The 26,412-nt window shown below is 42.8% G+C and overlaps 1 protein-coding gene across 4 annotated transcripts in view; it reads left to right on the top strand.

Annotated features, from left to right (window-relative positions):
- The window catches only part of SEPTIN2 (septin 2), a 1,307,428-nt gene that overhangs the window by 885,561 nt on the left and 395,455 nt on the right, over nt 1-26,412 (top strand). For all 4 annotated transcript variants that reach the window (XM_044068783.1, XM_044068784.1, XM_044068782.1 and 1 more), the window contains one exon: nt 5,531-5,676. In XM_044068783.1, coding sequence (XP_043924718.1) covers nt 5,531-5,676 — 146 coding nt within the window. The remainder of the gene's footprint in view (nt 1-5,530; nt 5,677-26,412) is intronic.

Genomic DNA, 26,412 nt, shown 5'->3' on the forward strand with positions numbered 1-26,412 from the left:
AGCAGCCAAGTGTACCCGCAAGCTCAATTCCTGCCAGGCAAACAAAATTCACTGGCAGGCGACTTAAGCAGAGATCTACTAGACCCACATGAGTGGAAACTGGAACTCATCTCATTCAAGCTTCTAATCAGCAGATGGGGGACACCAGAGGTGGACCTCTTTGCCTCCCCCAAAAACATCAATTGAGCAAATTCTGCACCAGAAATCCCCACAGCCAAGCATGGTGAGTGGCTGCCCTATCCTTTACATGGGAAAATTTCTCAATGTAGGCCTTTCCCCCTCTGTCCCGCCTCTCAAAAGTACTACTCGAGATCAAGCAGGATAGACCAAGGACAATCCTTATTGCACCAGACTGGCCACGCCAGCATTGGTACCCACTCCTACGCAGTCTGACAGCAGTGCCACTCTGGCACCTACATTAGACCCCCTCCCTGCTGTCCCAGCAAGAGGGATGGATTTTGCATCCTCACCTGCAAACACTGAACCTTGCAGCCTGGCTTATTCCCTGAACAGTCCACCAGCAACCCTCAGCAAACAGGCGCTGGTCGTCATCCTTGAGGCCAGAAGGCCTAGTACTAGGAAATCCTATTCAGAAAAGTGGAAAAGATACTGTTCTTGGAGCCACTCTCTAGGAAAGGACACAGCCGTGCCCTCCTTACCTCAAATCCTAGATTACCTAGCAGAGCTGCTCCACAAAGGCCTATTCTTCTCATGAATTAAGATTCATGCCTCTGCCATCTCACCTCATTACAATACTGAGCCACCTCCCTTTTCTCACCCTCTGATCAAACAGTTCCCGAGAGGAGCTAACAATTTAAGACCCCCGAGGAGAGCTCCCACCTTTGCCTGGGACCTTAACTTTGTACTAGAGAAGCTCACATTCCCCTTTTGAACCTGCTGCTACAGCAAAGTTAAAGTTCCTCTCTTGGAAAACAGCATTACTTCTAGCCATCACTTCAGCAAGAAGAGTGTCTGAGCTACAGGCACGAATGGCTGTGGAACCCTTCATTGTTTTCCATGCTGACAGGGCTCCCCTCAGGACTAACCCATCATTTATGCCCAAGGTGGTATCCATTGTGGCTTTAAACCAATCCATCCATTTACCAACCTTTTTTCCTAATCCTCAGAAAAAAGGGGAGAGGATCCTGCACTCCTTGGACGTGCACAGACAGCTCAGGTTCTACCTTGAACAGGACTAAGCCTTTCAGAAAATCTGACCAGCTGCTAGTCAGCTTTGCTACAGGGGCAGAGGGCAAGGCCATTTCAAAGCAAATCATTTCCAAATGGATAGCACACTGCATCCATTTCTGCTACAAACACTATGGAAAACCTACCCCACAGGGGATCAGAATTCATTCCACTACGGCTACCTAAACGTCTACAGCATTTGTCAGGGGAATCCCTACCAGGGACATCCTGGAAGCTGCAACCTGGAGTTTTGTACACACCTTCACCAAGCATTTCCACTTGCCTGTCTTTTCTAAATCCAGAGCTGCATTTGCCACAGCAGTCTTACAAGGCCTGCTAGCCAGCCCTAATACTTAGACTGCCTCCACCCTTACTCAGCTTTGGGAATCAACCCAACTGTGATGACAGCAGCCTTGAAACACGAAGAACATAGTACAGTTGTGTACACTTACCATAAATGTAGATGTTTGAGTGTATTCATTGTTGCAGTCCTGGTTACCCTCCCTCCAGCCCCCTGACTTTTCTAGACTTTCTACCTATCCTCTGTGGCCATATCTTATGGCTATGGTATTTACTTTTTATTGAAGGTGTTCCACACTATGTAATTGCTTCCTATTTTGGGGGCTCCTGACATCTGGGGCAAGAAAAACTGATGTAATGGCGTCTGCTGCATGTTTTATACCCCTGACGTCCTGATGTCATGGAAGAGGCGACAACATCCGACGCATAAATCCCAAGACTCTGGTATTCGGACTACCTGCAGGCAAATAACCCAAGTGTGATGACTGCAACAGTGAATACACTCGAACATCTACATTTATGGTAAGTGTGCACAACTGTACTCTTTTCAGGCCCTAAGTTCTATGGCACTGTCAATCCCAATGGTGCCTGTAGCAAAACTACAAATGCGGATTCGGTTCCTTCTGTGTCAGTGGTTCCCAAACTATCACCCCTCAGTTACCATATTCGAATAACTCAACAAACAGGACCTGCTTTGGTGGATGAGGCCAGACATAGAACTTTGGAGTAGTCCATTTCAGTCTCCTCAGCCCACAGCCGTTGTGACCATGGATGCTTCCCTGATCTGGTGGGGGGCCATTTCCAGGGAAAGATGGTCCAAGGCACATGGTCCACCTCAGAGGCCCACCTGCATGTCAGTGTTCTATAACTGAGAGCTGTGCTGTTAGCGTTGCAGGCTTTCCATTTGGCTCTCCCCTCCGGGACAATTGCAATTCAATCTGACAATATGCCAGTGGTCTTGGTATATCAACAAGCAAGGAGGATCCAAGTCCTATCCCATTGTCGAGAAGCCATGAGAATTTGGCAGTGGATGATAGCTTCCAACCGCTAATAACAACACATATCCCAGGGAGCTCTAACGTGATTGTGGACAAGCTGAGCAGATGCATCCTCATGCCTCACAAGTGGCCCCTCAACCCTGAGGTGGCGTCAGCAATCTTCAGCCACTGGGTCCGGCCCTGCTGCGATCTTTTCACCTCCCCATCAAACACCAAATGCAGCAGCTATTTCGCCCTACTTTCCCCGGAAAGGGAGTCACCAAGGGACGCTTTGATCCACAAGTGGTCCACAGGACTTCTTTACACTTATCCTCCCACCCCTCTGATCCCACAATTTCTAAACAAAGCTCTTCAGTTGAGATGCAAGGTGATCCTCATAGCCCCATTCTGGCCTCAACAAGTTTGGTTCCCCTTCCTTCGGCCTCACCTAGTATATACCCACAGTGGATTCTGAACCCTCTACTAGACCTGAATACTCACCCAACTCTGTCCAGTCTGAAGCTGACAGCTTTGTTTCTCCACTTCCACTAGTAGCCAGGCAAGCTAATCTCTCCTCACCTGTTCGAGACATCATTCTGGCCTCTCATAAACCATCCACCAGAAGACTTGTACCAGGATAAATGGAAAAGATTCTCCATCTGGTCCAAGGATAACCTGCTAGACCCGTATTCGGCTCCAGTTACTGCAGTACTTCAATACTTGGCTAGCCATTTTTGATAATGGAGCCTCTGCCTCTACCGTACGAGTACATCTAGCAGCAATTTCCAATTTCCACAATGGTATAGATGGCACCCCTCTTATTTCTCTACGCATTTGCAAGGCTTTCCTCAAGGGGACTTCTCATATTAGGCCTTCTGTCAGCCCGTGGAACCATAGAACCTCACTCTAGTCCTTCAGTCTTTGATTCAGAAATCTTTTGAACCTGCTTTGCAGTGTAACCTAAAGTTTTTAACTTGGAAATCCTTGTTCTTGGTACCATCATGTCTGCTAGAAGAGTCTCGGAGCTGCAGGCATTGTGTATCAAGAGGACCTATCTGGTCTTTCATAAAGACAGAGTATCACTTCAGATGAATCCATCCTTTCTCCCCAAAGTTGTTTCTGAATTCTCCATAAACCAGACCATTAACCTACCAGTGTTCTTTCTGAATTTTGCCAATATAGGAGAGTAATGCCTTCACTCTTTAGACATACGTAGACAATTGAGATTTTATCTAGACAGGAGCAAACCTATCTGTAAGTCTGAACAGCTGTGCATCTCCTGTTCTGGGCCCAGAATGGAAGAGGCTGTTTCCAAGGTTACTTTATCGAAATGGCTAAGGGACTGCATATGTTTCATCTGTTCCTTCAGTAATGAACCTATGCCAAAGGTTAAAGCTCACTCCACTAGATCTGTGGCAATATCTGTAGCTTTTCATTCCAGGGCTTCCATGGATGACATCTGTGCAGCAGCTATTTGGGCTAAGCCTCATACCTTTATCAATCATTACAAATTGGACTTGGTCTCCAGAGGGAGAGCTGCCTTCGGCTCAGTGGTACTCAGGAATGTTCCATTAGGGCCGCTCAAGGACCTCAAGATAGTTTGGGATTCTGTCCCATCAGTGATTGAATGGAAAGAAGATTAACAACTACATATAAAGAAGTTATGTCTTACCATAATGTTCCGTCTGTGTTGTCTTCTTTCATTCATCACTTCCCACCCTCCTTCCCCCTTCAAAGACTCTTGGGGGATGCTTTGGGTCTAAGTGGTGGCCTAGGGTAGTTGCGCAGAAGTGGCCTCAGCTTTACTTCCTTTTCTCTAGCAAACTCGATCTGAGGTAACAGGAGAAGGGAATTATGGGTAGAGACTTAGCTCGATAGTTTTTTTGGCTGGCTCAAGCTTGGTAAAAAGGCCGACTCTGTTCTGAGGGCTCTGAACCAAACCTATCATTGATGAATGAAAGAAGATGAACAACACAGATGGAGCATTATGGTAAGACATAACTTTTTCTTTTTTTAGTGATTCCAGAATTGTTCATTTTCTTCTAACTCCATCTTTGTTTTCTAATCTGTGATAATCTACCCAAATACCTTGGGCTACTGCAACAGTGATCTAATTTTGAACATAGTACTGTTGTTTAAGAAAGATTCCCTTAATAGTGGATATTCTAACTGTTGCAATAGCCATAGTCTTCCTCCAGCTGACATTCTTTAGATTGATTTTTGAATTCCCAGTGTGTGTGTATGTCTACCTATAAAAATGGTTTACTATGGCTTATGCAAAATGCATTCAGCCAAACATAACAAGGTCAAAATCATGTTTTCCAAGGCTGAATATATCGATCCCGGTGAAGTCGACCTCATAATACCGTATGGAAGGCTGCACTCGACCTTTTTGTAAGCAATGTGCCGAGACTGTATAGGGAGGTCACACTTCAGTGAGGAACAGGGAATTAGCCGTAGTGCGATCTGGGAGTTGGTATATTTAATGTGCAGGGGGTGTGGGGGGCGCAGCCCACCACATGGGGGGTGTAAGGGGGTGTAGCTCCCAATGTAAAGTTACTGTGCATAGCAGGAGGTGAGTGACGTCACCTTCTGCTATGTCAAATACATCGAACCCTGGATTCGATGTATTCACTTTCGTTGTAGTTTACTGTTCGGAATTTCAGATTCAACATTTTATGTTGACATTGTATGCGATCGACCGAAGTTGATTAGAAAGTCCCATAGTGAACCATAAAAATTGTGTGTGTGTGTGTGTGTGTGTGTGTGTGTGTGTGTGTGTGTGTGTGTGTGTGTGTGTGTGTGTGTGTGTGTATATATATATACACATACACACACACACAGTTTATATATATAGTTGCTGTTGTGTAACATTTTTCAAGCACTTTATTAATTTTAGGGCTTTTCCCACCCTCCTTGAGGAAGTGTTTGGCACTTTATCTTTATACAAAACTCTGCTTCAGCTCCAAAGGACCAAGGAGGGTGCCATTACACTTTGAAATGCTGATTGGTTGCTGTGGGATGGGACCCAAGAGTAACCCGTGCTTTTTTCCTTCCCTTTTTAGGCCAGCATTCCATTTGCAGTTATTGGTTCCAACCAGCTGATAGAGGTCAAAGGTAAAAAGATCCGTGGCCGTCTTTACCCTTGGGGTGTGGTTGAAGTGGAGAATCCAGAGCATAATGATTTCCTGAAGCTGCGGACCATGCTTGTGTAAGTAAAGGGGCTCATTTCCTTTCACTAATTGCTGGTGTGTGTTTCGTTTTGAAAGGGCATTTGTTTCTAGCATTACATGCTGAAAGCATTAAAGGAGAACAAAAACAGCTAAGCCCCTTGAGATGATGAGATTTTGAAGTTCCACAAAAGAAAATTACCTTGGAAAAAGTCTTTCCTTTTTTAAATTACAGCATCATTCAAACACTATTTTTCCAAGTGCACTGCCTTTCTTTCCATTTAATCTGGCATATTGTGTATTGCTTCTGAAGAAAGCATATGTTAAGGGAATTTTCCTGTCCTTCCATGTTATTTTTATTTATTATTATTATTATTTTTTTTTTTTTGTGCAAAGCCTTACATTTCTTTTCAAAAGTCTTTGTAGCATTCATAAAGTCATTACACTGACCCACTGTAACAACCTCCCAGCTAAAGCTAAATAACAGATGTATGGCTGTTCCACCATTTCGTTTTTGGGGGTGGAGCAGATTAAAAGAATTAATAATCACTTAGAGTGATGCAAGGACTTTGATAATTTATGACTGATTGTCAAAAGCAAACTTCTTCATAGGACTGTTTCTGTAGTTCTGGTTTAAAGTTGCCTTCTGCTATCCTTCAGTCATTTAAATGTCAGCTGCTCAGAGTTCTGTAATCTGTGCTGCTGTTCCTCCCCAGCCTGGCATATTGTGGCAAAGTGGTACCAGTGATACATTCATAATCCATGGGTCCATTTAGGTAGCCTAAGGTTAGGATGGTCTGGATGCTGACTGTTAGCTGCATATTAAACTTTACTACCCCAGATTCTTTACTATTTTAACATCTTAAAGAAGTGCTTATTAGAGGTGGAGAGTAACTGAAAAGTTGTTAACCTGTATGCATTCTTAACCATTTACTTTTCTGTTTTCCATTTGTTTTCTGTTTTCACAATGCAGAGTGGTTTTAGTTGTACTTGGAGTTCATTGCATTATTTGTTTCATGTTTTTTGCCAGTGTAGGTTTCAAGTTTTGTTGCATGCGATTGTTTTTCAGTTGTAGCACCTTAGAAACAGTGTGTGAAAATTTCCAGTGTTCATAAGTTAAATAAGCACATTCATGCTGATAAGGGCAGTTATCCTTCCAAATACAGTATCTGAACTGGGGTGTGGTATAACCAGTCAAAAAAACAGGCTTACCAGATGCCATTTTGAATGAAACAAATAGTGCTTAATGATGTTCAGTGTGTTATGTTTATCAAAAAACATCCGTACAGTCACACTCCTTAATATAACCGAATCCAAGATGAGTGTACTTCATGGGAAAAGTGCATCCAGCCTTGCTGTGACATTCATCAAGCACTGTGTGGTTTAAAGGAATTGTGAGTCATTCCACAGTTGATAATTTAGTTAAGAGCTTCCAGCTTGTACATTTACCTTTGGGTTTGTTTTCATTGTAAATGCTATATTACTGTAATAGTCTGTTCATGTCAAGCAGTATCCATTTATGACACTAATTGGTTTCTCTGGAGGTGAACAGAAAATCAGTAGTAATTCATACATTGATACAAATAGTACGCTTTCTTCTAGTGCTTTTTTCTGTTTACATTGTTCCTTCCACACCCCATCTCCTGACTTTTCCATGTTTGTATTTTGCATATGGTCAGTCATTGGTTTATTTGGGGGGTTGTACAATGTGCTTTACTGAAGGTTACCTTATCAATTCCTTCCACTTTTTAACTTTCTACAGGACCTAATTCAGTGACTTCTGTACCTGCACAGAATTTGATAATTTGTTTTGTTGGGCAGGAGCCAGATTTCTCCACGTTAGGCCCTGCTCAGGTAAACCTGTTGAACTATCCATTACCCAAAGCTAAGAGTTAGGTAGTAGGGAGCTGGTCAGCTTGCTGCTCCTGTGAAACAACCTACCCATTTCACAGTGAAGATTCCTTTTCACTCATGGTAGTTCCCTAAGCTCCATTGACTGCTGCCCGCTGAAAGGAGCGTGCCTAAGCATGCTGAATGCCCAGTTTTTTTGCATGTGCATCATAGAGGCCCTTGCTTTATAGGCTAATACCCAGTACTATTGCTAGCTGTTATCTGAGTAACAAGCCGAGGCTGCCTTCCATTCACCAGGATGGGAAAGACATCCATTCTCCCCTGCCAGCCCAGTTAAGCATCTGATCTTCTAGTCAGATTTGAGTTGCCTGTGACTTAGAAGGGTTTCATCCCTCTGCTCCCATCAGAGGTAGCCAAATCTTTCTGCTTTTGAGAAAGTCAGTCTGTGATTATATTGAGTTGGACATCATACGTGATTAAATGCTGCCTTTAGATTCATGCTTAAGGTTATTCAAATAATGATTAAGGGATCATTTAAGTATGGTTTTATTTTGTAGCATGACGTGCTCCTACAGACACTTGCAGTTGACATTGAAGAAGAAGAAAATTAAAAAAAAAAACAAAAGCATTTCAAGCTGCCATTTTTTCATCAGATTGACTGCCATAATCTGTGTGCACATTTAATGCTGTTCATTATTATTTTTTGGTTGGGTATAGAGTGCTGCTTTTCCAAAGCATCTGTTGATGTATTTGTGTTGTTTGTAGGAATGGTTCCTGGCATTAGACAATAAGGGAAAAAGGTGCAAGGTGATGAAACACACACACGTGTGTGTGTGTGTGTGTGTGTGTGTGTGTGTGTGTGTGTGTGTATGTGTATATATATATATATATATAGATAGATATAGATATATAGATATATATGTAATGTATGCATATATGTAATGTATGTATACGTCTGCATGTATTTACATGCTTCATACATCCTTCGTAGGTGTGTACTAAGGTAAGTAGTGTAATTAAAACCGTAATTGTTTGTGAATATCCAATAGGTGTAACATATACTCTCCTTTATTTGAGAAATTTGCAAAGAAGACTTGGTAGGTTGATAATTGAGTGATATTGGATTCTGACATCACCACAGGAAGAAAGGAAGGATTGATTTGCAAGGATATGCTTTCTTTATGAAAAATCAAATAAGATGGCTTGGAGGACAAGGCCTGTAATTCTGAAATTCTTCTGACAGAGGTAAGAGCTACTAAAAAGGTAGTTTTCCTAGGTTAAAAAAGTTTAACTCTGTTTTAATTGAAGATTCAAATGGAGATTGGGTTAAAGCTTTTAAGAATACATTTCAATCCCAGGGAGGAGTGGGATCTTTAAATGGAGGTCTGAGAAGAAAAACTCCTGTTAGGCTGTGCAAGCTTTGGAGGATGCCAGATATGAAAATTGGAAATGGCAGCTAACTGCACTTTAACAGTAGAAGAGCTAGCTCCATCATTGAAAAGTGAGGCAAAAAATTCCAGTACTTTAGGAATAATAGCTGAAAAGGGATCCAATTATTTTTGTTGCCCCTAAATGACAAATCTTTTCCATTTGCTTTTGTAAGGTTTCCTAGTAGAAGCTTTGTGTGATGATAAAACAATTTGATGGACAGGGGAGGACTGTCTAGAGACCAACGGAAATACAGAAACCATGCAGTCAACTTTAGGTCTGGAATATCAGGGTGAATCATGTCTGTCGGGTGAGACAGGAGGTCTGGAGCTGGATCCAGTGTCCAAGGAGGGAGAAAAATATGAGGAGAAAGAAAGGGAAAACAAATTTAACAAGGCCAATAAGGGGCAATGAGAATTACAGTGCTCTTCAATTGAGATGCTTTCTAAAGAAATTAGGGGTAAAGGGAGATAGGCATAAAGGAGACCAGCAGGCCATTCATGAAGTAGAGCATCTCTCTGTGACTCTCCCAGTGGAGGGATGAGAACCTGCTGCACTTGTTGAGAGGAGATGCGAAGAGGTTGCAGCATGGTTGGCTCCACTGATGGAATACCTTTTCCGCCACCTTCATGTTAAGAGACCACTAGTGAAGCATCAGAATAGACCTGCTCAACTTGTCTGCAGTCATGTTGGTTTTCCCCAAAGTGTGCATTGCTATCAGAAGTCGGTTGGATGAAATCACCCATGGCACACACTGTTTTTCAACACAGGGGGCAAGATTTGGTTCACCCTTGTTTGTTGATGTACCAGACCACTGACATATTGTCAGTCTGGATCACAGTAGTCCCAGTGGGGAAGTGTCTTGGAATGTTAGGAGGGCAGTTGTCATTTCCAGGACATCGATATGCATGTTGACCTCTTTGGGGAACCATGTACTTTGCACTATCTTTCCCAAGAAGTCCCCCCCCAACCCGGCCATCTGGGAGGTGTCTGTGGTCACTATGACTTTGGGTTGGGGGGAGAACAGAGGATGACTTTCTAGTACTTGGCAGGAGTTTATCCACCATAGGAGATGATTTTTGCAAGCTTGAGTTATTTTGACCTGACTGGGACCATGGTTGATGAAGAATGGATCAAGTTCCGAGTGTCCACTGAAGAGTTCCCTTATGGTACCTTGCCAACAGTACCAGAATGTTTGCCGCGGACATTGAGCCCAAAGCTTGTAGGGTCAGTCAAGTTGAAAGAGAAGAATTTTGAATGATCGTTTTGACTTGAAACTGAAAAGATTGAACCCTGGGCCAAGGGAGAGATGCTGTTTGAGTGACTGTATTAAGTGAGGCACCTATGAGTTCCAAAAATTGAGTTTATTCTAGATGAGATTTGTGGTTGATAGAAATTCCCAGTAGCACAGTCGGAGTACATTATCTCTGGCTAGAAACAAATGATGTGTTGTTGGAGCAGTAATGAGCCAGTCGTCCAGATATGGAAACCCCCTGAATCCTTGCAACCTCAAGTGGACTGCCACTACTGCTGAACACCTGGGGGCTGTAGTGAGACCAAAGGGCAGAGCTCTGAATTGGTAATAACTGGCTCTTAGCTAAAAGCATAGATATCTTCTAAGTAGCCTATTCATTTTGATGTTATAGTACACATCCTGAAGCTCTGTGGAGCACAGCCCATCATCTTTGTGTAAAAAAAGGTGGAATGGACTTGAACTGTGACCATCTGGAACTTAGTATACTGAGCTAACTGACTGAAATTGCTGAGGTCCAAAATTGGTCTCCATTCCCCTGTTTTCTTTGGCACTGAAAAGAATCTTGAGTAAGTTACAGACTCTGGTCTTGGGGGACCTGTTGGATGACTCTCTTTTTCTAGCAGCTTGTTTATTTCTAGTGCTGCTGCTTCCCTCTGACTGGGTAAACATCAGGGATTTTCTTTGAACCAATAAGGGTGGATGGGGAAATGGTATGATGTAACCTCTGGATATTATCCTCCGCACTCATGAATCTTTTGTAATTTCTAACCAGACTCTGGTGCAGGGATAAATGACCCCCAACTGCCTCCAGAGACACAGTCAGGTCTCCTTTCAGGAGCACTGGTAAGACCTGTCTGAGAAAGTATTTCCAGATCTTGGTTTTGCATGTGGCTTTCACTTTGGGGCCAAATAAACAACTTCAGTCAAAGGGAGCATTGATGAAGGAAGCTTTGAAGGGTTTTGCAAAGGCACACAAGCGCATCTATGCATGTGTTCTGATGGAAATGCCTGAACTTGCCACCTATGAGGTACCTCCTGCTGAGTGGGAGTTGTGCCCTATGGATGAAATGGACTTGGAGGGTAGCCAACTGAGAGGCAACAGTGCTCTCTGCCTTGGAAGATATGGTCCCAGAGAGGGATTTGTGAAGTGTGCCAAGTAGTTCAGTGACCAGAGAGCAGAAGGTTGCTGAAGCATAACGCTTCTCAAATCTGTCCAACTCCCTACACTCCCTGTTTGCAGGGGTGGACAGAGGAACTTTGTTCTGTTAGTTCCTTCTTCGTGGCTGCCACTATGACCATGGCATCAACTGGTACTCCCTTGCTCCGAAGGGTCCTGTCCTTAGGTAGTGTTAGGATCCTATTTGGTCTCTTGGAGATAGGTTCTGTAGTACTGGGTTCTTTTCATGCCCTTTGAGAGGTGAAATCAATGAGCTCATCAGCAGGCAGAGTCACCCAGGGTGTAGAGGGGCCAGCACCAAAAGCCTCCAGGAATTCTGACTCCTCTTGGGAAGGGTGTTCAAGAGACCAACCACCCTCTTTGCTTTAGGAGTTCCAGAATGTCTCCAAATGAGATGTTGGGTGGTGATCCTGGGGACCTCCCCCCATTGGAGTCAGTATCTTCTGTGATAGACTCTTGTGGAGAGTCCATGTACATTCGTTTGTACTTTTTCTTCCTGGGAACTTTAGTGGGATGCTCCAGAGAAGTGCTGGAAGAAATCCATATACCCTACTAGGTATCCTGGTCACTAATTTGGGCTAACTGTCCAAGTGGTACAGTTCGTTGAGGCACAAGATGCAGAAGAGAAATGGGCTAGGGTGGTCAGAGCCAAAGAAGGCTTAGAAGTCCGAGCTCTAGGAATAAAGACAGCTACTTAAAATGCAGAATGCCTCAGAGAGAAGGAAACCAACGGCTCTGAGAAGACATGCGTACAAGCTGCAAGTGCCCTCTGCCCCAAAGGCAGAGCACTTGAAGAAGGTGCCAAAGTGAGCTATCTAGCAGCAAGTCTCTGAGGGGTAGAGATGGCTCTGCCAGCTTTGGAGTCTACTCCAACACCTTGGATCCAGTGCCAACGCTACTGCGCCGAGAATTGTCATCCATTCAGAGATGCCACTGGATTTGAAGATACCCATATCTTCAGATTTGATGTGAATGACTCTGGAATCGTTGGATCCAACAGATCTGAAACCATTGGTCAGATTGGAGAAGGAGCTAACAATGGGGGGTAGTACTAATAAGGGTCTCCGGACTCAATGGAGTCGGAGCTGGGAGGACCCATATTTGAGTCTGCATCAAGATGAACTTCCTCGTAATCCTGTCCATGCCGGCTTCTGTCAGACTTTTCAAAAGAACTTGTCGTAGATGGTCTCAAATCGTGATGCCTCTGAGACCTCCCAAGAAAGGGGAAGGTAGCCTAGACGAAACTGGATCTGAGACCAAGAGTGACGATTGGATCCAAGGACATTTTTCTGTTCTAGTCTTTGGATCTGAAGTCTTAGCAAGTTTCAAAGGAGGTTTGGAACCCTGAGCATAGGAAATGGTTTAATCTGGGGAGCACTTCCTAGAGTCCTTTTATCTGTTCTTTAGGGGTTTGATCCACAGATGTTATTGTTGTAGATATAGATTTAGAGAGTAGCAAACCTCTGAGGATAAATTTGTTTCTTCTGTTTATAAGGGTCCTAGTGTTAAAGGCTTTACAGATATCACAACAGGAATCTAAATATGATGGGCCTAAATAATACACACACACACATTTGGAATACGCGTCCGACAAAAGTATCTTGTAGCCACAAGCAGTACTTTTCTTGAAACCGGAGGGTTTCTCAGACATTTTTTCACCTTGGAATAATCTATTTATTTTTTTTTTAACACAGAAAGGGAAGAAAGAGGTAAAGTATACCAACAATGGTAAAATTTGCATGTACAAAATAGTAAGAAGAAATACCAGCAATGGTAATTGAGAATACACAAGTAATTAATTTTACTGGGAAAAGGGGGAGGAGGAAGAGCTATAAGGTGCAAGAACTATCAAGGGTATAGAAAAACAAAATTATAAGGATATAGAATCTCACTCGCAGTACCAAAGTCACTAAAAACTCAATAGCAAAACAGTGACCATGTACGTACACTAAGGTGGCAAATGTGATCTGAGGTATGTTAGGGACTAGGGCATTATGGGAAAGAGGAGTTCGAGAGTTTTCGGTGATCCACAGCTGGTAGAAGCATCAGAGTCAGATGTGAGGATCATCTCCGAACCCAAGAGTTGAAGAGGAAATGGAAATTGACATCATCAGATGTAATGATATCTGAAGTCTCCTTGGTCCCAGCACCAACATCCTTTGTCTTTTCAAATCCCAGTGCTGGGGATTGTCAGATGATAAAGCATTTGATGGAGACAGCAAATATCCCTGAATCTTTGTGTGCCCTTCTCTCACAGTTCAAAAGTAGTCAGTCATTACAGATTAATTTAACTTGTGGAGCAGTTTCAAGAGGTTTAAAAGTTTAATGTGTGTGGGCACCAAGGACATACACAAGCACATAAATGTAAGAGATACTTGCCATGATCAAGGCGTTTAGCCTGGAAGACATACGACTTTTCTTTTCCTTGGACAGGAATGTTCTATTGTTTTTCCACCCTTTCCACTGATATCCAGAGTAATTCTGAAGATTCAGATGGAACCCCCCCCCCAAAAAAAAAATCATTGTGGTGACTCCCCTTCTAGCCCAGGCAACAGTGATACTTCCTTCTTTTGGAAATAGCCCAGGGCTTCCTCACAAGCTGGATCTACTCACACAAGATAATGTCAGTTTGATATACCCCAACTCCAATCCCAATCAACTACAGTTGACTGCCTAGATGATCAGGCCTTAATTCACTTTAGGCACCTATTTACTGAGGACGTGCAGCAGGTGCTAATGCAGGCAAGAAAGCTCGTTACTACGCAATTTTGCATTAGCAAATGAAAAAGGTTTTCTGGTTGGTGCCAGCAGTGTAACCAGCACCCATTCAGGGATAGTTGTTCTCTGTTTTTACAATATTTGTGTGAGTTACTACACCATGTCCTTTCTTACTCCTCTGTCATGGTTCATTTCTCTGCCATTTCGGCATGTCTGTTCATGGCCTCCAACAAAAAGGGTAATCCCTTTTTGGGATCTTAATTTTTTTGTTTGCGAAGCTAACATTTGCTCCATTTGAACCAGCTAACCTGATTGACTTGAGGTTCTTAACATGGAAAACAGATTTACTGTTTGCTCTGACCTCTCAGAAAGGGTATCTGAGTCACAAGTTCTTATGATCAGTCAATCCCTCTCATTTTCCACAGAGAGTGGGTTTCTTTGAGAACTAATCCTTCTCTTATGTGTAAAGTGTTTTCTGAATTTACATTAAAACAAGCTGTTCATCTCCCTGTTTTCTTTCCTGAACCCAAAAAATGAGGGAGAAAGGATGCTCCATACCTTGGCTCTGGTACTATCTTGACAGAACTAAATATTTTGGATATTTGGATCAGTTATTCACAAGGATGGGACAACCTGTGTAAAAACAGACTATTTCCAAATGGTTGTCTAAGGCTGTCTTACCACAACAAAACTATTCCAGGCAGGGCTAAGACCTACTCTCAGCGCCTTGGCTTCATCTATGGCTTTTTGGAAAGGGTTGGATTGAAAAACTATTGTAGAAGCTGTAGCTTGGTCTGCTGTACTTACTTTTACAAAGCATTATAAGCTTGATTCCTTCTGTAGGTCTAGATTAGGCTTTGCTAGGACCATTCTCCAGGGGCTCCTGGACCCTTCTCTTTACACCTCCCAAATGTACTAAACTAGGCTAATCTACCCTTGTAGCTAAGGCAATGGCAGAACTGATCAATATGAAGAACATAGTAAGGTTGTGTAAGTAAACTTACCATAACTGTAGGTGTTTGGATGATCACTGCTGTAGTAGCCCCCCCCCCCCCATCCCCCTAGTTTTCTGGTGTGTTGTTTATGCCAGAGTGTGGACATTTATTTTTTGTTGATGTTTGCAACATTGTCCTTTCAAGGCTCAGCCCCCCCGCCCCCATTGGCATGAAAGCTCTGAAGGGCATAGCGCCCAAATGTGTCTGTAAGTCACCTCAGCTCAAACTGCCAGACAGTCTGGGTGTGTGGAAGGTGCCCTAAAGCTTTAGAAGCTGGATGGCTGTTGTATCTTTGACAGCATATTATCCATATAGCAAAGGTTACTGCAGTAGTGATCATTTAAACATCTACTGTTATGGTAACTTTACTTGCACAACTGTACTTTCTATGTGATTTGTAATAGTAGTAGAGAAGTTCTATGTGAGTTGTCTTTTTCTTCTTCCTATTGAAGCAACCAAGTGGCTTTTTCACCAAGCGCACACACTCGCACAAAAAACTTCTCAAAGAAGGACAGACTCTTCACTGATTGTGTCTTCAAAAAAGCACCTCCTTTTTAGTAATTCTTTGTAAATTCGTTATATAGATGTAGTGAAGTTCATGATTAAGCTGAAGAAGCACAAGAACGAAAGTGGTTATTGATGTCTGGTGAAATCTTTTTATTCACCTTTTGTGATTACTCCTGTTTTCGATTCAAGGTTCTTCCTGCAGTAGTCTTTATGTAGAAACTTTATGGACAAGATCATCTTAAAACTGTTTTGTAAGTAGTACACTAGTGCCCTCTGCTGATGTGCTCTGCTAAAGTAGGGCACTTCAGTGACAACTTTAACTAAATAGGTTTTAGTGTGTTGCACTTCATAAAGTGCACAGTGAGTAGCATACCTCTTAACTGTTCTGATTTTGTCTCACAAATTTACTCTGTACCTCCCAATCCCTTCTAAAAGTGGTGTTTTTTGGAGAAAATGTGATTTATTGCACTTAATAGTTAAGAGTTCTTAGTTCTTGACTTCTTTTGCTTCAGAAAATGGATGTTAATTCACATCTCCTTTCTCTGTCAGTCTCAATATTACTAATATTTTAAAAAGTTTCCCTGATTCTGGAGATAAAGTCGTTGAGAGGTATGGTGAGTAGGATGTGTAAAAGTGATTAAGTATTTGTTTTATTGTAAGCAGGATGGGTTATATTGTTTTCTTGGTGGCACTTGACATTTCTTTCAATAAAGTGTCTTTTGTTTAAAAATACACAGGCAGCAAATCTAATGAGCAAACCTAGTTGGCTAAGCTGGGTCACCTTAGTAGTGGTAACACTGCATTACCACTTGTTACCAAAGCTCACCGACTCTTCTTGCTCAAACCTATTCTTTCCTGATACTAAATTACTTTTTAAAGAAATTGTATTTATTATCTTGTACATAAATAGTTAAAATTTAAATTTAGTCAAATAAACTAGTTTAAATATTTATAAACTGCAGGTTTATAGTCAGGGCCGGTGTTAGGATTTTGGGGGCCCCCAGCAAATATTAAGTTGGTGGCCCTCTAGGCACTTCTTAAGGATCGCCCTGTCGCTGCCACCCCTCCTAAGCAGCATTTTACTTCATACTGCAAACCTTTAGGTGTAGTACACACAGAATGACCTGTAGCTACGATACTATTACATTACAAAAGGCCTATGTACCACACAAAGGGACATTTACAGTTGCTGGCATTTAGTTGCAACAGTGATACATTACAACAACTCTATATACAGGTCTAGACTTAAGAGAAATGGAGCCTTAGGTCTACTGTTTCAGCTTCCCCCCCCCCCTCCACACACACACACACCCTCTGGTCCTCCCCTATGTTTTCTCCCATGTTGGGCTCCCCACACCATGCACATTACTTTTTTTCTTCCTTTTCTCACATTTACTTTACTCTTCAGGTTTTTCAATAAGCCGTAACTTTCTGTATGCTCGGAACTACATTTTAAAGTTTTTTTATTTTTACACAATCTTTTCATCAATGATGGCTTGAATAGAAATTATGATTAAGATAACTGTGAGGAAAGTGAAAAAAATGATTACTGTAATGTATTCTACTTTGTTGCTCCTAGACAGTATTCTGCCCCTACCCAAGCTATAATAACCTTTGTACATCTCTGAGGTCTGTGAGAAAAGTAACAATGACTACACTGTCAACCCAAACGTAAGCTATAATGGACTCCTGTGCACACCTCTAAAGTTTGACTATGATGAAAATTAAAAAAAAAAAAACAATAACCAGACAATCTCCAGCACCCTCCTTCATATAACCTACAGCAGCTTTCTGTAAACACACACATCTGAGCAGGGCTGGTTTTAGAATATGAGAACAGATGTTATCAGCTTTATCCTAACATGGTTATATCATAGCCCTGTTCTGGTTAAAGAGTATAAATACATTTTTTTCTTCAACCAACAGCAACTTTTGTGGGGGGCCCCCACACAGTTAAGGATGATTAAGGGAGCCCCCTGTATCCATTTATACAGTCTGGGGGTGGAGGCCACAGACGTTTTAGAAGATCTAAGTGTCTGTCTGAATGTTCTGTGATATATTTTATGCCATACCTTTGAAAATGAAATATAATGCTCTGTATATTTTTGATCTTTTGGTATTGTGGAGCTTTTCTCCCCAGGCCTCCGCTGAAAATGGATTTCTGACCCATTCAGAGTTTCCCCATTAACAATTGTCAAATAAATAAAAAAAAATACTTGTCATCTGTATTTTTCCTGTTATTCAATATAATAATCTATATGTGCTGGCATTATTTGGTGTGTTCACAGATATAAATCAGTGATATTTTTAGACACACATAAGCATAAGCCATAGCAATACCAGTTTCATACTTATTTCAGCAAATGGCAATACATTGTACAACAGTGGTACTGCAACACCAGATCACTGACTGCCATTTAGCTGTCATCAAACAGCCGCAGAGGTAAGTCACTTTTATTTACCTCCTGAGGAGTAAATGTATACCTGTCACTATCCCTGACTTCACACATTTTGCTCATAATTTTGCTCTGTCCATTATAAAAAGTTTGATTTGCTGATAAATCATTCAGGATTACAGACCATCAATAAATCCAGACAGAGTTTTATAGTTTATTGTCCAAAAAATGCATGTTGATGCAAAAGGTGTTATTCTGTTAACTTTTTAAGTGAATTAGAGTAATATTTAAGACATGTTTCTGTTTTTTTAGCCTTTATTCTGCTATTATTTATGGCACTGGTTCAATTCTTCAGCAAAGAAGTTGAGAGTTATAGTATCTGGTGTTCTGCCAGTATTTATAAAACTTCCAGAAAGTGAAAACCATCCATGAAAACTCCAAGCATCAGCTCTTCTTAAAATCCAAGGTTTGCACTGAGATTGGTCACTCTGGGCTGTTGATCTTTCTAGTGCTTTCCTTGCTCATGTTCATCATTGGCTTTATCCTATTAAGGTCATAACATAGCCCTGTTCAGGTTAAAGAGCATAATAAGGAAATTAATGCATTTTTTTCTCTTCATTTTTCCTCAACCAGCAACAGCTTTTGTGGGGCCCCCACACAGTCAAGGATGATTCAAGGCCCCCCTGCAGCCATAGGTATTGCAAGTACCTAAAGATGGCTATGTTAGTCTGTTGTTGTTTGTGGAAAGAACATTCACCAGCAGGGTTTAACTAAGCTAGGGGCACTAGTTGTCAGTGGTAAAATATTTAATGGAATTGTGAAGTCTGTTACTTGATAAAACACTGTTAGTATAACCAGAGATATCTGTGAATTTTAATAGATATAAACAAGAGTTATTACCCAGCTGGTTTATTAAGTATACAAGATTGTTGTATTAGCTTTTGTTGGTTTGACAGACATGTTACAAAATAGTTAACCAAAAACCAGCCAGCGACGCTAAAACAGTCCATTTAATAATGAGCGCTTTCGAAGGAGTCAGTGCCCCAACTTCTTCAGACAAAGATAAACAATGAATCAAACATTTAAATACATGCACAATCAAAGTATTCAATTATTCAATGATTGATTTTTACATAACTCAGCCCTACTATCCCACTATTCAACATTTAACTAAATGTCTTAGTATTAAAATCATACATTTCATCCACAATACCATTAACTATTCAAAATTAATTAAAATTTAAGATTTTATAAAACTTAAACTTTAAGATACATAGAATTGCATGAAAAGGTACATAACAAATGTCCTTAAAAAAGCTTTGGTGCAGACTTACAAACCCACTTGTTAGAAAATTAATGGTTTGTCCTAAATATGTATGTAAAGCTAATGACTTATCAAAAATATTTTAATTGTTATTTTATTTTTATTTTTATGACTAAATATATATATATGTATGTATATATATATATATATATATATATATATATATGAGAATATACCCAACTTGCTTACCAGCATGCAAAACATATAAATACTAAAATATATTTTTTATTTATTGATAAATTATCTAGCCAGTGCTTTCAGTTTTAAAATGCTTTTAATTGATGCATATTCATTGAGGCCTGGTGGAATATGGACAGTAGTACGAATTTGCCACATTAATTCACTTTCTTCCAATTTAAGTTCCCAAGGGCCTCCCCTTAATTCGCATTCCACCTGATGTATGACCGCATACTGAAACCTATGACCAGGATTTTCAATAATTTGTTTAGCTAGTGCGCTAGTAGTCACTTTCTTATTAATACAATATTGGTGCTCCTAGATCCTCTATTTAACCTCTCCCAATATAATTTGAAGGACATGCGTCACAACTAGCCACATATACAACTCTCTTTGATTCACAATTAAGTTTGCCATTAATAGTGTATGTTTTGTCCCTAATGGTTAATTTGTTCCCTATCTTAAACTTACATTGCTGGCAAAAAACACATTTCGTCATACCTGTAGCATCTTTACTTTTCTTACTGTTCTTTTCATGTAGACACTTCAGGTTAGGGCCCCTTCTATACGTGAATCTAGGGCTACTACCCAGGACTTTATTCACCCCATTATCTTCCAGTATAATGGCCCAGTTTTTAATTAAGATGTCCTTGATTACTTTAAAATCTAAGGAATATGCATGCAGAAAACTAAGGCCCTAGTTATAAACTGGGCAACCTGCATTCACACCATTTACCTCAGGTGTGATCCTCAGATTATTTACATAACCTTTATGTAATAATGGCTTAAAATGTCCCGTAGATCTTTTACTATTCACCTCATCAATAATGGCATCTAAAAACATTCAGGATAGCCCTTTTTCAAAAACATAGATCTCAACAGTTCACATTCAATCATATAGTCCCTGTCCTCTGACACCATCCTATTTGTCCCTTGACAACAGCTTTCTTTTGATGGTAGGGGTGACTACTTGAAAAATGCAAAAAAGAATTTGAATACGTGGGCTTCCTGAATATCTTCATTTTATACCTCTGATTAATCTTATCCTTGGATAAATTAACATCCAAAAAATTAATACATTCCAGACATACTTGACAGGTGAATTCTAAAAACCTGGTCATTTTCATGATACTTTCAATAAAAGCATCTATAATATTTACCTCACCTTGCCAGATAAAACGCATATCATCCTGGTACCTATTGTACCATATCACATTACTCTGAAATAAAGTATTTTTAAACAACAAAGTTATTTCCCAGTGTGTCATTACGCAGTTTGCAAAACTCCCACCACAAGGTGAGCCCATCGCGACTCCTGTATTCTGCAAATATAATTGACCATTGAAAATCATATAATTATTGGCCAACACCACATCCAAAAGTGTTTCTACCAGATATGTCCCTTTCTTCTAATTTTTTTGTGGTCATGAATTCTCTGACCCATTCTAACCTCAAATTCTGTGGGATTACCGTATATAAATATTTTATGTTTACGGTAAGAAAGATATAATTATCAATGTTAAGTTGTCATTCTCGCCTTCATTCTTGCTGGATGGGTTCAGAGCCGATCCTCTGCTCCGACTCTGCCTATACTATAGCTCGAGAGCTATTTTTACCGGCTCGAGGCAGCCCTATAATCCACAATACCATGCGCTAACTCCCCAGATCTCATTTGCCGCTTAACTGCGAGGTTGTCTTTTTTTACCGGGTCAGGTCAGTAAGAGATTTATTCTATTTAACTAAAATTTCAGGTAGTTTCTCCAGTTAGTTAGCCTTGTTTAGGTCCCTACTAATTGTACAACCTTTTTTGTAGCCCTTTTTCCCTTCTCTAGTTAATTTTTATCTTTGGGCCTACGGGCTTTACCTCAGTTTCCCCACCCCTTATAGTGTCTGTGTGTGTGGGTTTTAGTCACTTCTCTTAACTTTCCTAATTTTAAGTTGAGTGTGTGTGTGGACTGACTGTGTTTACTGTGGTTAGGACTATGTCCAAAGAACCACTAAGGTCTCGGATTCAAGAAGTGTGACTCGTGCTGTCAGAAAATGTCTCTGACAGACGGTCACACTTCTTGTGTCTATTGCTTGGGGCCTTTACACCTGCAGGACTCTTGTTCGTCTGTCACGGGTTTAGTTCAAGAGTCCTGCAGGAGAGGCGTAATAAGCTCATCCTAGGGGGCTTGTTAAAGCCTGATGACTCCCCGTCCAAGTCTGGCTCGGGGAAGTCTTCAAAAACCGCCAAACCCTCGGCTCCAGCTTCTGAGTCGAGGGCTGGTGTTATCGAGATGGCTCAGACCTCGGTTCCATCCGGATCCGAGGTGGGTAAAGTGGTATCCGCTCCGAAACCAGCATCGGAGCCGACCCCAGCACGCAAGCGCTCTAGATCCCCCTCGATAGACTCCATCCGATCAGCTCCGAGATCCCCTCTCCTATCGGAGCGGAGTCATAGGACTCACTCATCTAGGTCATCCAGGCTCTCCGATCGCGACATCGAGAGGGTGGTCAGTAGGCTCATAAAATCTCAGGCACTAGCCCAAATGCTCCAGAGCCCATCTCACCAGACTGTGGCTCCTTCGGTACCGCCATCGATTCCTCCTCCGACTCACCTCTCGGGTTCGGAGCCGGAGTTTGTCGGAACCGTAACCTTACCCACGTCAGAGCCGATACTTCCACCTTCGGCTCCGGTGTAGTTGGCTCCGACCTCTTCATTGGTTCCATCCGTGGAGAGGTCCGGGCACCGGGACTCCATTGTCTGCTCCAAGGGGGCGAGTGGCATCGGACCCTTGTCCGACCCCGCTCTCCCTCTTGGAGCTTTGGCTCTGGGTAGTTCGGCCCCGACATCATTCTCAGAGCCTTCTCTGTCGGTGCCAGGGGCGGTTCTAGTCTCTTCGGAGCCGGGACTACCTTTGGTATCTGATAGGGGAGCCTTCGAGGTGATGAGGAGCGTGCTGGACCCAGTGTCCACTCCAAGGTTAAGTTCTGCAGCTCCTCCCTCTACAGTGCCTGTTACGGTCCCTGGCCACCCTCCTATATCTGACAGCAGAGATCCGAAGCGTAGGGTACCCACCTTGGGTGTCTCCTCCTCTTCCGAGGGCTCCCCTGAAGTTTCAGGGGAACCCCCTAGGAAAAGAAAGTACAAGAGGAAGCACATAGACTCCCCCGAGTCTGTCACGTCAGACACCGACTTGGATGAATCGGAGGGTTCCCCCAGATCCCCCTCTGAGGATGTCTCTTTTTCAGACATCCTAGAGATCCTAAAACAGAGGAGAAATTGGTCCACTCTCAAACCTTCCGAGGACGAGTCGGTTTACCTTTACACTTTTGGATCTCACCCTTCCACCTCCTGGGTGTCTCCCCCTTTTGAACCACTAATGGAGGTAGTGGATAGAAAGGCATGGGCAGCTCCTGATTCAATGGAACCTACCCCTAGGAGGCCTTCTAAATTTATTTCTGCACCAGAGGACAAGTCCTTTCTCACCAAAGGCGTTTCAGTTGATGCTATGGTGGTAGCAGCAGCCTCTAAGAAGGAATTGGCTGATCCTTCTGTACCTGTTCATCCAACAAAAAGAGTCCAGGACCATGGACAGGTATGGCAAGCGGACATTTGCTTCAGCTTACTTTACTATGCGATCGCTGAACTATGTCATTTCACCCGCCTTCAGAGAGACCTGCTCAAAGAGCTGGGTGAAACGGTACAGGATCCTTCTGCTGCGGGGTATCAGGATAAGATAAACTCCCAGCTGGCCACCCTGAACTCCACTGTTAACTCCTCCACGCGGCTTATCTCTTACGCAGCCGATTGAGCGAGTAGGGCCGCTGGCACAGGTGTTGCGTTGAGACGTCATGCTTGGATGTGACTCTGTAACTTTGCTAATCCCTTCAAGGCGTCCTTCACCAACACCCCCTTTGATGGTTCAGAATTGTTTGGACCTCAGGTGAAGAATACCCTCACCAGATGCGAGCAAGATGGTAAGACTCTCTCTGCCGTGGGAGTCGATTTTTCCACACCTTCTAGACATTAAGGGACAGAGAGGTGTAAAGATGTGGTTCCGCAAACCACAGGGAGTCATGCCTGCGCACGTGGTGAATTTCCCCCTAGAGGCAGAGGGGGGAATAATAACAGACGCCGCCCCAGGGGCAGAGGGGGTCCACAGAACCAGGGTTCCAGGGAATCTTTCCCTGACCAGCCCTTTCAGCATCCCTGAGAAGCTGCCCAACTGTCCGCCTTCGGAGGCAGTCAGGGGAAGATTATCTCTGTACCCGGAAGCCTGGCAATCCCTCTCCCGAGACACATGGGTACAGAAGATCATATCAGAGGGTTACAAAATTCCCTTCACTTCCCCTCCGGTACAACCGCCAAGACCCCTACCAGACATACCACCCGCACAAAGGGGTCAGGCTCAGCTAGAAATAAAAAAGCTGTTAACAAAAAGAGTCATCCAGGCAGTCCCAGCAGATCAGCTAGGATCCGGAATCTACTCCAGATTCTTTTTGGTACCAAAAAAGACTGGATACTGGAGACCCATTTTGGACCTCAGCAGATTGAACAACTCTGTACAAAAGACAAAATTTCGGATGGTAACACTGCAGTCCATTCTACCCTTTTTGGGCAGAGACAACTAGATGTGCTCTTTAGACCTCCAGGACGCATACTATCATATAAAGATACACAGGCGCTCCAGGAGGTTTCTCCGCTTCTGGCTGGGAGCCATTCATTATCAATTCAGAACCCTGCCCTTTGGTCTCACCACAGACCCCCGGGTGTTCACCAAATGCTTGGCAGTGGTCATGGCTCACCTGAGACAAAAAGGATTCCAGGTGTTTCCATATCTAGACGACTGGCTCATTTCCGCTACCAACAAGCAGCATCTTATAATGGCCAGGGATTACACTATTCAACTTTGCAACAGTCTAGGTATTTCTATAAATTTTGCAAAGTCCTCCTTGTCGCCTGTCAATGTATAAACTTTATAGGTGCTGTATTAAACACCACAGAAATGTCTGCAACATTACCACCTCAGAGAGTGACAGACATAAGGCGGAATGTTCAGTCCCTGTTTCAGCCCAACAGAGTTCAAGTCAAGCTAGTATTGAAAGCGTTAGGCCTCATGGCAGCGGCGATTCTTCTACTCCCATTAGCACGCTTCCACATGAGGCTCCTTCAGTGGATGCTGTTTTCTCAGTGGTCCTTTCAACAGCTACCAATGACTCACAATATTTTGATAACCCCTTCTTGCAAGAATCATCTCTCCTGGTGGATGGTTTCCCCTCAGCTTTTTCAGCACAGACCCTTTGTTCTCCCCCCCCCCTCCAGTTGCCACGGTGACAACGGATGCCTCCCTGATCGGGTGGGGGGGGGCATTATCAGGGCAGGACGGTCCAGGGCACATGGCAACAATCAGAACGCCACTTGCACATAAATGTCCTGGAGATGAGGGCGGTGCTTTTGACGTTGCAAGCCCTTCAGAGCTCTCTTCCCACAGGGACTATAGCAATTCAAACGGACAATATGTATGTAGTGTGGTACATAAACAAGCAGGGCGGAACAAAGTCCTACCCCCTATGTTGAGAAGCACTCAGACTTTGGCAATGGGCGATATCCTCTCAACGGTTTCTGATAGCAACGCACATCCCCAGGAAGTCCAACGTCATAGCGGACAGATTGAGCAGAACTATCCTCATGCCTCACGAGTGGTCTCTAAATCAAGTGGTAGCAGACAGAATATTTCAGAAGTGGGGCCAGCCTTGCTGCGATCTTTTCGCAACTCCTCAAAACAGCAAGTGCCTCGACTTCTTCACACTCTTTCCTCTACCAGGCCATCCCCCCAGAGACGCTCTTCTTCACGATTGGCCCCGGGGTCTTCTATATGCTTTTCCTCCCTTGCCATTGATCCCGCAATTAATTCAGAAAGCAACCGCATTGAGATCCAAAATGATCCTCATTGCCCCGTTTTGGCCTCAACAAGTATGGTTTCCGTTTCTGCACAGTTACCTACTGGAACAGCCTTGGCATCTGGAACCTCTTCCGGGTCTGTTGATCCATCTCACGGGCAAGCTGCATCAGTCTCTTCATTCCCTCAACCTCACAGCTTGGTTGCTCCACTTCCAGCCTTAGCCAGGCTTCCCCTTATTTCTCCTCCTGTTTGTGATATCATTCTAGCTTCCCATAAGTCCAATACTAGGAAGACATATGCGAGTAAATGGAAGCGTTTTTCGCATTGGGCACAAACTAAGTCCCTAGATCCTTTCCATGCACCCATTCATAAGGTTCTAGATTTTCTGGCGGAGCTTTTTCATTCAGGGTCATTGTCAGCCACTATCAGGGTACAATTAGCGGCCATTGCTAATTTTCATGTTGGGCTCTCAGAAACAAATATTATGTCCCACAAACTTTGTAAAGCCTTCCTCAAGGGCATCTTTTTGCTTAGACCTCCAGTTAAAGATCCACCTCCACAATGGGATTTGAATTTAGTTCTAACCTCATTGATTCTGCCTCCCTTTGAACCTGCAGCTTCTTGCTCCCTCAAGCTTCTTTCTTGGAAAACTCTGTTTTTAGTAACCATAACATCTGCCAGAAGGGTATCAGAACTTCAAGCTTTGTTGGTCTGTCCCCCTTATTTGGTCTTTCACAAAGACAGGGTAACTCTCAGAACAAACCCTTCCTTCCTACCAAAAGTGTCCTCGGAAACTAATCTAAACCACTCAATTGACTTGCCTGTCTTCTTCCCAGACTATGCCAACAGGGCTGAACAGAAATTACATTCATTAGATGTTCATCGCCAATTACGGTATTATCTAGACAGGACAAAACAACTCAGTCAGACCAGCTCTTTCTCTCTTATGCTGCAGGAAAGAAAGGGCTTCCGTATCGAGGTTACTCTTTCCAGATGGTTGACATCTATTATTACCTTTGTCTATGAGTTGAGACACAGGCAACTTCCGTCTAGGCCTAAGG

The sequence above is a fragment of the Protopterus annectens genome, chromosome 4.part0, assembly GCF_019279795.1.
Source record: "Protopterus annectens isolate FY-2018-M chromosome 4.part0, PAN1.0, whole genome shotgun sequence".
Classification (NCBI taxonomy): Eukaryota; Metazoa; Chordata; order Ceratodontiformes; family Protopteridae; genus Protopterus; species Protopterus annectens.